General features: G+C 50.8%; 1 protein-coding gene across 1 annotated transcript in view; it reads left to right on the top strand.

The window, feature by feature from the left end:
- Window positions 1-12,500, top strand: part of LOC311320914 (cGMP-inhibited 3',5'-cyclic phosphodiesterase 3A-like) — a gene marked incomplete at both ends in the record, with an annotated part of 94,754 nt that overhangs the window by 58,462 nt on the left and 23,792 nt on the right. Inside the window, 2 exons of the mRNA XM_084452781.1 lie at window positions 7,420-7,680; window positions 11,942-12,099. Of these exons, the coding sequence (XP_084308907.1) occupies window positions 7,420-7,680; window positions 11,942-12,099 (419 nt within the window). The remainder of the gene's footprint in view (window positions 1-7,419; window positions 7,681-11,941; window positions 12,100-12,500) is intronic.

Here is a 12,500-nt window from a genome sequence, read left to right on the forward strand (position 1 = left end):
TTCATTTTGAAATATCTTAGCTCAGCAAATTATTTCGTTTGTCAAGTAGTGTGTGTCTGCAATGCCCATGTGTGCGAATGTGTGTCTATGTGTGTGTTTGTGTGTGTGTGTGTGTGTGCATGTGTGTGTGTGCATGTGTGTGTGTATGAATGCATACAGTGTGCATGTGTGTGTGTGTGTGTGTGTTTGTGTGTGTATGAATGCATACAGTGTGCATGTGTGTGTGTGTGTGTGTGTGTGTGTGTGTTTGTGGTTATGAGTTAGAGATGATTACACAAGGTTTTATTGTGCATCACTGTTCTTTGTTTGCCCAGAGGATGGGATATCTCATTGAAAGAGGCCCCTGAGGATCGGGCTGCTCCCGGGATGCAGAGCGTAGCTGTCCTCTGTAGTACATCATGTTCTCACTGTTGTGCAACGCCACATATCAGCAGAGCTTCACCCAGTCTTTGAGGAGGATGTGTTTACATGAAGAGGGTCAAGGGGTCAGAGTGCATTAAGTGGGCCATCGGAAAAATGACAAATATTTGACCTCTCCACCATTGCTCCCCATTAATATCCATTAGGCCAATATGAGGTTGTTCCTTGCGCCAAGTCCATCTTTCTCTGGCGTAGTAGCTGTTTAATAAACGCAGACACAGCCATAAAAGCTGCACTAAAGTCATATTTCAGTCGCTAGGTGTTTTGGTTTCAGCGTTTGATAAATCAACACCCGTGTGTGTGTGTGTGTGTGCGTGTGTGTGTGTGTGTGTGAGGGGGACAAACGTCACCCCGCAGAAGTGATGGCTGGAGATGTTTGGACTGGATCTGGGAGTTGTTTACGCTAACTGCTGCCTGGGTGCTAATGTACGACGTGTCTATTGACATGTTGATCCAAACCACTTTCCTTCGGTTGGCGTTTCTTAGGGAGACCCTGCTCCAAGTTCCGCTTCGCTCGCCTCTGGGGGAGGGGGGGGGGGGCGGGTCTGTGTTCGGCGTGAACGTGGCGTCTCTCTCGGCGTCTCTCTCGGCAGTTGTAGACATCGGAGGTCGAGAAAAAAAAACGAAAGGCTGGAACGACGGCAGACAATGAGACCAGCACCTGTGAATTATAACTCAATACATTCATGCACCTTGGCAGCATGGAGCGCTCCGTTGAGTCTCAAGGCCTTTCTCACAGCATGGCGTCCAGACAAGCAGATAGTCTGCGCGCTGCGTCAGGAGTTATCAGCTGTCAGATGGATTTTAAGTGGAGTCTGTTGCAAGAGAGGGAGGTCACAGCAGATGAATGAAACTCATCATTCGACCTGGCAGACGCTGTTGTTATATAATCTTTAATGTTACGCAAGTTACTCTCAATATGGCGTTTCGGAGCCTGTCGCCACCGCCGCCGCCTCCTCGCAGGGTTCCAAGGCCAGGGCGTCGATCACGGAAGATCACAGAGGAGTCAGGGTATCAGATACCGTCTGGAAGAGGTTTTCGGGGAATGCCGGGAGGGTGTCCAGTGTTTGTGGAGATGCTCAGCGTTGTTGTGCTACAGCAGAGACCTCGGCCTTGTTCTCAGGTCAGGCCTGAACTTGACGTAACGTCGCACAAGCGCCAGGTTGTGGGTTCAACATGGCGACGAGAGGAGCGCAGTCTGTACAGGGCCGCGGCAGGGCGCGTCTGGGATTACGAGGCAGGGCGCGTCTGGGATTACGAGGCAGGGCGCGTCTGGGATTACGAGGCAGCGCGTGTCTGGGATTACGAGGCAGGGCGGGATTGAGGCGGGCCACGCTAGCGGACACCACGGTCAGGGCGGGTGTGAAACGCCCGGCCCTTCTTCAGTAGTTTACACCCACATTCATTTATGACTCTAATTAGGAGGTCTGAGTCTGGTCTCTCTAATTAGGAGGTATGAGTCTGGTCTCTCTAATTAGGAGGTCTGAATCCGGCCTCTCTAATTAGGAGGTCTGAGTCCTGTCTCTCTAATTAGGAGGTCTGAGTCCTGTCTCTCTAATTAGGAGGTCTGAGTCCTGTCTCTCTAATTAGGAGGTCTGAGTCCTGTCTCTCTAATTAGGAGGTCTGAGTCTGGTCTCTCTAATTAGGAGGTCTGAATCCGGCCTCTCTAATTAGGAGGTCTGAGTCTGGTCTCTCTAATTAGGAGGTCTGAGTCTGGTCTCTCTAATTAGGAGGTCTGAGTCCTGTCTCTCTAATTAGGAGGTCTGAGTCCTGTCTCTCTAATTAGGAGGTCTGAGTCTGGTCTCTCTAATTAGGAGGTCTGAATCCGGTCTCTCTAATTAGGAGGTCTGAGTCTGGTCTCTCTAATTAGGAGGTCTGAGTCTGGTCTCTCTAATTAGGAGGTCTGAGTCCTGTCTCTCTAATTAGGAGTTCTGAGACTGGTCTCTCTAATTAGGAGGTCTGAGTCCTGTCTCTCTAATTAGGAGGTCTGAGACTGGTCTCTCTAATTAGGAGGTATGAGTCTGGTCTCTCTAATTAGGAGGTCTGAGTGCTGTATCTCTAATTAGGAGGTCTGAGTCCTGTCTCTCTAATTAGGAGGTCTGAGTCCTGTCTCTCTAATTAGGAGGTCTGAGACTGGTCTCTCTAATTAGGAGGTCTGAGTCCTGTCTCTCTAATTAGGAGGTCTGAGTCCTGTCTCTCTAATTAGGAGGTATGAGTCCGGTCTCTCTAATTAGGAGGTCTGAGTCCTGTCTCTCTAATTAGGAGGTATGAGTCTGGTCTCTCTAATTAGGAGGTCTGAGTCCTGTCTCTCTAATTAGGAGGTCTGAGTCCTGTCTCTCTAATTAGGAGGTATGAGTCCGGTCTCTCTAATTAGGAGGTCTGAGTCCTGTCTCTCTAATTAGGAGGTATGAGTCTGGTCTCTCTAATTAGGAGGTCTGAGTCCTGTCTCTCTAATTAGGAGGTATGAGTCCGGTCTCTCTAATTAGGAGTTCTGAGACTGGTCTCTCTAATTAGGAGGTCTGAGTCCTGTCTCTCTAATTAGGAGGTCTGAGTGCTGTATCTCTAATTACGAGGTCTGAGTCTGGTCTCTCTAATTAGGAGGTCTGAGTCTGGTCTCTCTAATTAGGAGGTATGAGTCTGGTCTCTCTAATTAGGAGTTCTGAGACTGGTCTCTCTAATTAGGAGGTCTGAGTCCTGTCTCTCTAATTAGGAGGTCTGAGTGCTGTATCTCTAATTACGAGGTCTGAGTCTGGTCTCTCTAATTAGGAGGTCTGAGTCTGGTCTCTCTAATTAGGAGGTATGAGTCTGGTCTCTCTAATTAGGAGTTCTGAGACTGGTCTCTCTAATTAGGAGGTATGAGTCTGGTCTCTCTAATTAGGAGGTCTGAGTGCTGTATCTCTAATTAGGAGGTCTGAGTCCTGTCTCTCTAATTAGGAGGTCTGAGTCCTGTCTCTCTAATTAGGAGGTCTGAGTCTGGTCTATTTAATTAGGATGTCTTTCTAATTAGGAGGTCTGAGTCCTGTCTCTCTAATTAGGAGGTATGAGTGCTGTTCTCTAATTAGGAGTTCTGAGTCCTGTCTCTTAGTTTCTCGACTGTGTCTTAGTTCCTTCATCAGTAGTATCATCAGTTTAATAAAACAGCATATAATGCGAGAAGGAGGAAGAAAAAAGACAAAAACCTCTCCTCCAAAAGTCCTTCCTCACGGTTAGATCTCTCATAGTGTTGGGTTGGGGTTAGAGAAGACCTCTCATAGTGTTGGGTTGGGGTTAGAGAAGAGCTCATAGTGTTGGGTTGGGGTTAGAGAAGAGCTCTCATAGTGTTGGGTTGGGGTTAGAGAAGAGCTCATAGTGTTGGGTTGGGGTTAGAGAAGAGCTCTCATAGTGTTGGGTTGGGGTTAGAGAAGAGCTCTCATAGTGTTGGGTTGGGGTTAGAGAAGAGCTCATAGTGTTGGGTTGGGGTTAGAGAAGAGCTCATAGTGTTGGGTTGGGGTTAGAGAAGAGCTCATAGTGTTGGGTTGGGGTTAGAGAAGAGCTCATAGTGTTGGGTTGGGGTTAGAGAAGAGCTCTCATAGTGTTGGGTTGGGGCCAGAATCTAAAAAAGCTCACATTTAACAACCTTTTTGGGTGGACATAACAACCACCTAGATTTATTCTCATGGAAATATTAAGTTCAGCGGTGATCTGTTGTCCAGCGAGCGCGTCCTCGTTGTCCAGCCAGCGCGTCCTCGTTGTCCAGCCAGCGCGTCCTCGTTGTCCAGCCAGCGCGTCCTCGTTGTCCAGCCAGCGCGTCCTCGTTGTCCAGCCAGCGCGTCCTCGTTGTCCAGCCAGAGCGTCCTCGTTGTCCAGCCAGCACGTCCTCGTCTGTAATTTATGACCGAATCTGTTTGTCCTAATCTTCCACATCCCAAGTCTTTGAACGACCAGCCTGGGAGGCGACATGAGTGAGCTGGCAGAATGCCACCTCTAGAATACCCGTCAGGAACACACACACACACACACACACACGCACACACACACACACACACACACACACACACGCACACACACACACACACACACACACACACACGCACACACGCACACATACATACACACACGCACACACACGTACACATACATACACACACGCACGCACACACACACACACACACACACACACACACACACACACACAGAAACTGAACCCACTCAAAATCATACTTACATGATTACATAGTTAATAACCAACTGTGTGCTAATCAAAACCACACAGTCATCTATGCTGATGCTACATTAATCATTCTCAAACTTGTAGAATCTTACACAATGTAGTCTTCTTCCAGAGTCAACCTACGTCATTCTGACGACCAGCAACTAGGGCAGAGATCAGAGGCTCTTATCTAACATCTCCAGGCCTGCCCACGCACCTGGACCCAATCCTGCTCCACCGCTCTGCACGCCGCAGAACCACACAGCACATCCATCACCCCGTCCGCTTTTGGCCTCACACCCTATTGTTGTAACTGTCAGGGCTGGAGCCACGCAGCGCGTCATCCCATCCTCTCTGGTGTGTGCGTGTGTGTGTGTGTGTGTGCGTGTGTGTGTTACTCGTTGCAATGGCAGTGTGTTTTCTCTGTTTCTTTGCTGTGTGTGTGTGTGTCTATTTTCTGTCTTTCTTTGCTGTGTGTGTGTGTGTGTGTGTCTATTTTCTGTCTTTCTTTGCTATGTATGTGTGTGTGTGTGTGTGTGTGTGTGTGTGTGTTTTCTCTGTGTTTGTTTGGAGACTGAGTGACCCCTCAGGGTCAAGGCACGCTGTGTCCAGACAGCTGTTCTCTGGAAGCCGTCCCTCTCTCTCCTCCTCCAGCCTCCTGTAAATCACACTGCCGATGAGCCGACAGACGGGTGTTTACTCCTCCTCAGCCCCGAGAGGAGGACAGGAGGAGGAGAGGAGGAGGAGAGGAGAGAGAGGAAAGAAGATAGGAGAGAGAGAGAAGAGAAGTGTGGATAAATAGGAGAAGAAATGAGAGGATAAGTGTGGAGAGGAGAGAAGAGAGAAGAGAATATTGGAGAGGAGGAGAGCAGAGGGGAGCAGAGGGAAATCCTGGAGGAGGAGAGGAAGTTCCAGAGAGAGGGTCATGGGGTCAGCGGTCCCGTACCTGGCCTCCCCAGGGGTGCGGGCTTGCGGTCCGAGACCCGGTATCGCCAGGATCGGACCGCATGGCTGCGTCTGAGCACATCTGGTTCTTGGTATGGAGAAATCCAAGGGCTCACATTCACACACATGTTGTTAGAGACTTAAGGTCAAGACTTTACGGTGTCGCCAATGTAAATAGAATGTCTCTGGGTGCCTGGCAGTGTGAGAGGGGAGGGGCAATCAGATAACATTCTCCACGGAAAGAGAGGGGGGGGGGGGGGGGGGGTTGGGGTTACTCCGGAGTGCTCATTAGATGACTATACTGGCTGTGTTTGGCCATGGTGGTCACTGCCTTGGGCAGGGCAATTAAGAGAGGTGTGGTGAACTTTTTACTTGGTTCACCCCACAAAACAACGTCCCCTCACACACTGTGGTGTCTTGAAAGGCCAGGGGGTCGGGGAAGGGACTGGTAGTGCTCCGCAAGGTTCAAAGGTCACATCTCTAACGAGACACCAGACACTACAGAGGGCTGGACGTGTTTTTCATGCTGGTAACAAATGACTTGTCCAAATTGTAATATAACTTTATTACCACTCCTGTAAGGTATAGACTAGCACCTTTGTAGAGTGTGTGTGTGTGTGTGTGTGTGTGTGTGTGTGTGTGTGTGTGTGTGTGTGTGTGTGTGTGTGTGTGTGTGTGTGTGTCTGTGTCTAGATCACAGAGCTGGGGGTCAGCTGGGGGTCAGGCCAATGCACATGGATGAGCACTCACAACCCAGAAAAACATCCCATAATAACCTGCCTATTGTTTTCCCTTTATTGTTTTTGTTCCATCTCCTCTCAGACTGATCATGTATAATGTAGCAATATGATACTCAACTGCTCTGAAATATGCTTTGAAATCACCTGGCACGATCGTGATGACGTTCTCTACAATATGAATGTCAGCTGCTTGATAATAATAAAGAAAGTCGACTGCAGTTTGGAAATCCCTCCTCAACCCACATGCAATAATAACTCAAGCCACTGTCTCTCATTGAAGCAGTGGCAATAATCCATCATGAAACAGTTTGAAAGAAGAAGCGCTCAAATCCAGTTAGTCCAAATGAGGGAGAGAGATGATGTCTTTGTCTTTGAGGGAAGGCAGGGGAGAAAGTGACAAGAGTGAGAGGCTGTCAGTCCTGGAGGGAGGAAGACGTACGAGGGGCTTCACTGTCACCGCTAAACACTTTATCTCCTCACACAAGGGAAGACGGCAGCGTGTCGCTCTCTCTCTCTCCCTCTCTCTCTCCCTCGTTCTCCCCCTCTCCCTCGTTCTCTCTCTCTCCCTCGTTCTCTCCCTCGCTCTCTCTCTCGCTCTCTCTCTCTCCCTCTCTCTCTCTCTCTCTCTCTCTGTCCCTCGCTCTCTCCCTCTCCTTCGCTCTCTCTCCCTCGCTCTCTCCCTCTCTCTCTCTCTCCCTTGCTCTCTCTCTTTCCCTCTCTCTCTCTCTCCCTCACTCTCTCTCTCCCTCATTCTCTCTCTCCCTCGCTCTCTCTCTCTCTCCCTCTCTCTCTCTCTCTCCCTCTCTCTCTCTCCCTCTCTCTCTCTCTCTCCCTCTCTCTCTCTTCCTCTCTCTCTCTCCCTCTCCCTCTCTCTCTCTTCCTCTCTCTCTCTCCCTCTCTCTCTCTCTCCACGTCAGACGCCCCTCCCCAGCCCTCAACCAGCCACCATCCGTCAGTTAGCATCACGTCACATTAACCACTTTAGCATCCTCATTCTCTTCTCCTCTCAAACCTGTCTCCTTCTCTCCTCCTCTCCTCTCCTCTGCTCTCTCCTTTTCTGTTCTCCTCTCTCCTCTCCTCTCCCCTCTCTCCTCCTCTCCTCTCTCTCTCCTCTCCTCCTTGCAGTCTTCGGGCACCAGCGTGACGGTGGATATCGCTGTGATGGGCGAGGCCCACGGGCTGATCTCAGACCTGCTGGCGGACCCCTCGCTGCCGCCCAACACCTGCACCTCGCTGAGGGCCGTCAGCAACCTGCTCACCACCCAGCTCACCTTCCAGCCCCTTCACCGGGCGCGCCTCGCTCCCCTGGCCAACCTGGGCGACGCCTACACCTGCTCCGACTCCGAGGACGGGCCTGAGAAAGGGGAGAAGGCCGCTTTCACCAAGGTAAGGCCCCCCCAGCCCCGGGTCGACCGCACGCCGCCGCCGCCGTGGTGTGAATCAGCTGGGGGGTTTTCAGCGTTGTGTCGGGGGTGGGGGGGGGGTTTCCTTTCAACGTGGGTTTGAGGTTTTTCGCCGTGTGAAGTATTGTCAAAGCGCTATGATTTATGACAATGGTTATCCCGTAATAGTAGCCCACCCAATCATGCCTTTCCACTTATGCTCCAGACGGCGTACCGCACACACACACACACACACACACACACACACGTTCATGTTTTAGTCCCAGTGTCGGTAATGAGCTCTCCCGCGCTCTCAGGCTTCAGCCGTGGAATAAAGGAATATATTTTCATAGAGTTTAGAAGGGAAGACAAACACGGAGCTGGAGCAGCGTTCTCCCATTCACATCCACAGCTGCGTCAACAAGACAGATGTGTGTGTGCGTGTCTGTGCGTGTCTGTGTGTGTGTGTGCGTGTCTGCGCGTGCGTGTCTGTGCGTGCGTGCGTGTGTGTGTGCGTGTCTGCGCGTGCGTGCATGTCTGCGTGTGTGTGTATGTGTGTGTGCGTGTCTGCGCGTGCGTGCATGTCTGTGTGTGAGTGTGTGTGTGTGTGTGTACGTGCGTGAGTGTGTGTGTGTGCAGGAGGGATGAGGGAACATGAAGGTGAGCGAGACCCGGAGAGTCGCCATGACGACAGCCAGGACCCCCCATCCTCACCTCTTGTCCGAGGGAGACGTCGTCTCCCGCCTCCCTCTCTCTCCCAGCACTCCCTCCCCCGTGGTGTGTGTGTGTGTGTGTGTGTGTGTGTGTGTGTGTGTGTGTGTGTGTGTGTGTGTGTGTGTGTGTGTGGACGACCGTTCCTGAGCCATCAAGCGCATTCCGGGCCCAGAGTGTATTTTTAGCTCTGTCTGTGAGACACAAAACTTTGTCAAACTAGCTAAGACAAACCGATCCAGCCGAGTGGCGTCCTGGTCAGCTCCACCCCTTCAGGGAGGGGCCAGTGAGCCCCCACGCTCTCAGCCTGAGGGCAGGGCTGGAAGGGGGGGGGGGGGGGTGGTAGTGGAAAGCCCTGCGCTTGCTTCTCCTCTCTGCGAAGCTTGACACCCACGGTGGTGCTACTGATGGCCTGATCCAGCTCTCCTTCTTCCTCTCCCCCAACACGCTGCATGCTCTCTCTCTCTGTCTCTCTCTCTGTCTCCCTGTCTCTCTCTCTTTCTTTCTCTCCTCATCTCTCTTTCTCTCTCTCTTTCTTTCTCTCCTCATCTCTCTCTCTTTCTTTCTCTCCTCATCTCTCTCTCTTTCTTTCTCTCATCATCTCTCTCTCTTTCTCTCCTCCTCTCTCTCTCGTTAACTCCTCCTCTCCTCTCTCTCTCTCTCTCTCTCTGTCTCTCTCTCTCTCTCTCTCTCTCTCTCTCTCTCTCTCTGTCTGGACCATGGTTACCTTTTTTCCACTTTGAGGGCTTTTGGTTTTGGTGAAGGTTTTTTGTCACTGTTGGGTTCATTGTATAAGGACTCTGCTTGTTTTGGTTAAAGTGGGGGGGGGCTGAGTGGTCCAGTGCAGGTGCGGAGGGGCATCAGGCCGGGGGGTCCTATTTCTGGACAGCTGTACACGTTAGCCATTGAGCCACTTCTGAGCAGGTTGAGAGCTAGGGTGTCGGGGCTGATGCTACCGGGGATGCCACAGCGTCCCTCGCTGGTGGTGTCGGCTTACGCTGAACATGTTAGCGTGGTGGTTAAAGACCAGGGGGGATGTGGAGTCCCCGGGCAGCAGTCTCCTTATCTATGGAAGGGCATCATCAGCCAGGATGAACTAGTGGAAGTGTGCAGCGTTGCTGGTTGGCCGGCAGGCGGATGGGGGAACTCCAACGCTACCAGGGAAGCTCAGCTGGGGCAGGCAGGCCTTCAAGGTCTTGGGTGTTTTTCTGGGAACTGAGGAGTTTCAGAGGAAGAACTGGGAGGGGGTTCTGGAGAGAGTGTGTGTGAGACTGTCTAAGTGGAAATGGTTGCTACCACGGATGTCCTATAGGGGGAGGGGCTTGACTGTTAATAACGTGGTCGCCTCGACCCTTTGGCACAGACTGACAGTCCTGTCTCCATCGCGGGGCCTGATTGAGGGGATCCAGAGGACAGTGGTGGACTTCTTCTGGTCGGGGCAGCACTGGTTAAAAGTTTATTTTTAAATTCAATTCTGTCTTTCTCTCTCTCTCTCTCTCTCTCTCTCTCTCTCTCTCTCTCTCTCTCTCTCTTGCTTGTTCTACTGAGTCTGAGCACGCAGAGAAAGTTCTGTCCCGGAACGACATGGAGGGCGCCGCACGCCAACACGAATAACATGAATATCAAACACATGATCATTAACTGGGTGTTTGAAACCAGGCTAAACACACTCTGGCACTTGTCACACAAAGAAGCACTTCCAGTACCGACAAACAATTGTGTCCAAATCCTATTCATCAGTTCGCGTGCTAAAGTCAGTCACGCTCTAAGCGCCGCGCACATGCGAGTGTTTATGTGTGTGTAGTGTGCATGAGCATTCAGGCGTGTGTGTGTGTATGTGTGTGTGCGTCACTCGCAGCTGTGAATAGGCTCATTCAGGGTCGGGAGGCGGGCCGTTGCTGGGGTCGGACAGCGCGTGCCACACTTAGTGCCGCTCTGCCAGGCTGCTGGGTGCCACCAAACAGATGGCAGCATCTCAGTGGAACAGACCACTGGGGATCCCAGAGAGAGAGAGAGAGAGAATGAGAGAGAATAAGAGAGAGAATAGAGCTAGAGAGAGGTAGAGAGAAAGAGGGAGAGAGATAGAGAGAGAGAGGGAGAGAGAGAGAGGGGCAGAGAGAGAATGAGAGAGAATAAGAGAGAGAATAGAGCTAGAGAGAGGTAGAGAGAAAGGTGGAGAGAGAAAGAGAGAAGGCTTTATTCTTGTGATGGACACTGTTGGTGAGAGCAGCACACCTGCACTTCCGATGGAAGAACAGACGCACACGGCGCCCGCTGTGTGTGAGACCTGCACGGTGTCAGTTGTTCAGGGTGTCAGTTGTTCAGGGTGTCAGTTGTTCACTGTGTTAGTTGTTCAGGGTGTCAGTTGTTCAGGGTGTCAGTTGTTCACTGTGTCAGTTGTTCACTGTGTTAGTTGTTCAGGGTGTCAGTTGTTCACTGTGTTAGTTGTTCAGGCTGTCAGTTGTTCAGGGTGTCAGTTGTTCACTGTGTTAGTTGTTCAGGGTGTCAGTTGTTCACTGTGTTAGTTGTTCAGGGTGTCAGTTGTTCACTGTGTTAGTTGTTCACTGTGTTAGTTGTTCACTGTGTCAGTTGTTCACTGTGTTAGTTGTTCACTGTGTCAGTTGTTCACTGTATTAGTTGTTCACTGTGTTAGTTGTTCAGGGTGTCAGTTGTTCACTGTGTTAGTTGTTCAGGGTGTCAGTTGTTCAGGGTGTCAGTTGTTCACTGTGTTAGTTGTTCAGGGTGTCAGTTGTTCAGGGTGTCAGTTGTTCACTGTGTCAGTTGTTCAGGGTGTCAGTTGTTCAGGGTGTCAGTTGTTCACTGTGTCAGTTGTTCAGGGTGTCAGTTGTTCACTGTGTCAGTTGTTCAGGGTGTCAGTTGTTCAGGGTGTCAGTTGTTCACTGTGTTAGTTGTCCAGGGTGTCAGTTGTTCAGGGTGTCAGTTGTTCACTGTGTCAGTTGTTCAGGGTGTCAGTTGTTCACTGTGTTAGTTGTTCAGGGTGTCAGTTGTTCAGGGTGTCAGTTGTTCACTGTGTCAGTTGTTCACTGTGTTAGTTGTTCACTGTGTTAGTTGTTCAGGGTGTCAGTTGTTCACTGTGTCAGTTGTTCACTGTGTCAGTTGTTCACTGTGTTAGTTGTTCACTGTGTTAGTTGTTCAGGGTGTCAGTTGTTCAGGGTGTCAGTTGTTCAGGGTGTCAGTTGTTCAGGGTGTTAGTTGTTCACTGTGTCAGTTGTTCACTGTGTTAGTTGTTCACTGTGTCAGTTGTTCAGGGTGTCAGTTGTTCAGGCTGTCAGTTGTTTCATGGTCATCTTCGTATGAAACAGAGGGAGTGTGTTTGCAATCATGAAACATTTCTTCACTCAAATCATCATTTGGGATTTTGACATTTTCAGGTAACGCTGTCTTTGTGTGTCTGTGTGTGTGTGTGTGTGTTTCGGTGTGTCTCTGGGTATGTCACTGTGTGTGTGCATTTCTGTGTGTGTGCATGTCTGTGTGTGTGTGTGTGTGTGTGTGTGTGTGTGTGTGTGTGTGTGTGTGTGTGTGTGTGTGTGTAGCGCGTGCGGCGGAGCTTCCACCCGGCGCTGCTGAGGAGACCGTCGTCTACGTGGACAACCACCACCTCTGCCACCGGCCTGCCCACCATCGAGCCCGGCCCCGTACGCAGGGACCGCAGCGCCAGCATCAAGCCCTTCCACGAAACACTCACCTGCAGGTACCACCTCTCTCTCTCTCTCTCTCTCTCTCTCTCTCTCTCTCTCTGTCTGTCGCTCTCTTTCTCTTTATTTATTCCTCTCCCTCCTGTATCTCTCTCTTTCTTTCTCTCTCTCCCTATCTTTCTATCTTTCTCTCCCTCTCCCAGTTTCTCTCTGTGTCTCTTTATATCCTTCTCTCTGTCTCCCTGTTTCTCCCTCTCCCTCTCTCTCTCCATCTCTTTCATCTTTCTCTCTCTCCCTGTTTCTCCCTCTCTCCCTCTCTCTCTCTCTCTCCCTGTTTCTCCCTCTCTCTCTCTCTCCCTGTTTCTCCCCCCTCTCTCTCTCTCACTGTTTATCCCTCTCTCTCTCTCTCTCTCTCTCTCTCTCTCTCTCTCTCCCTCTCACTCCCTGTTTCTCTCTC

This window comes from Borostomias antarcticus, assembly GCF_949987555.1.
Source record: "Borostomias antarcticus genome assembly, chromosome: 18".
In the NCBI taxonomy this organism is placed as follows: domain Eukaryota; kingdom Metazoa; phylum Chordata; class Actinopteri; order Stomiiformes; family Stomiidae; genus Borostomias; species Borostomias antarcticus.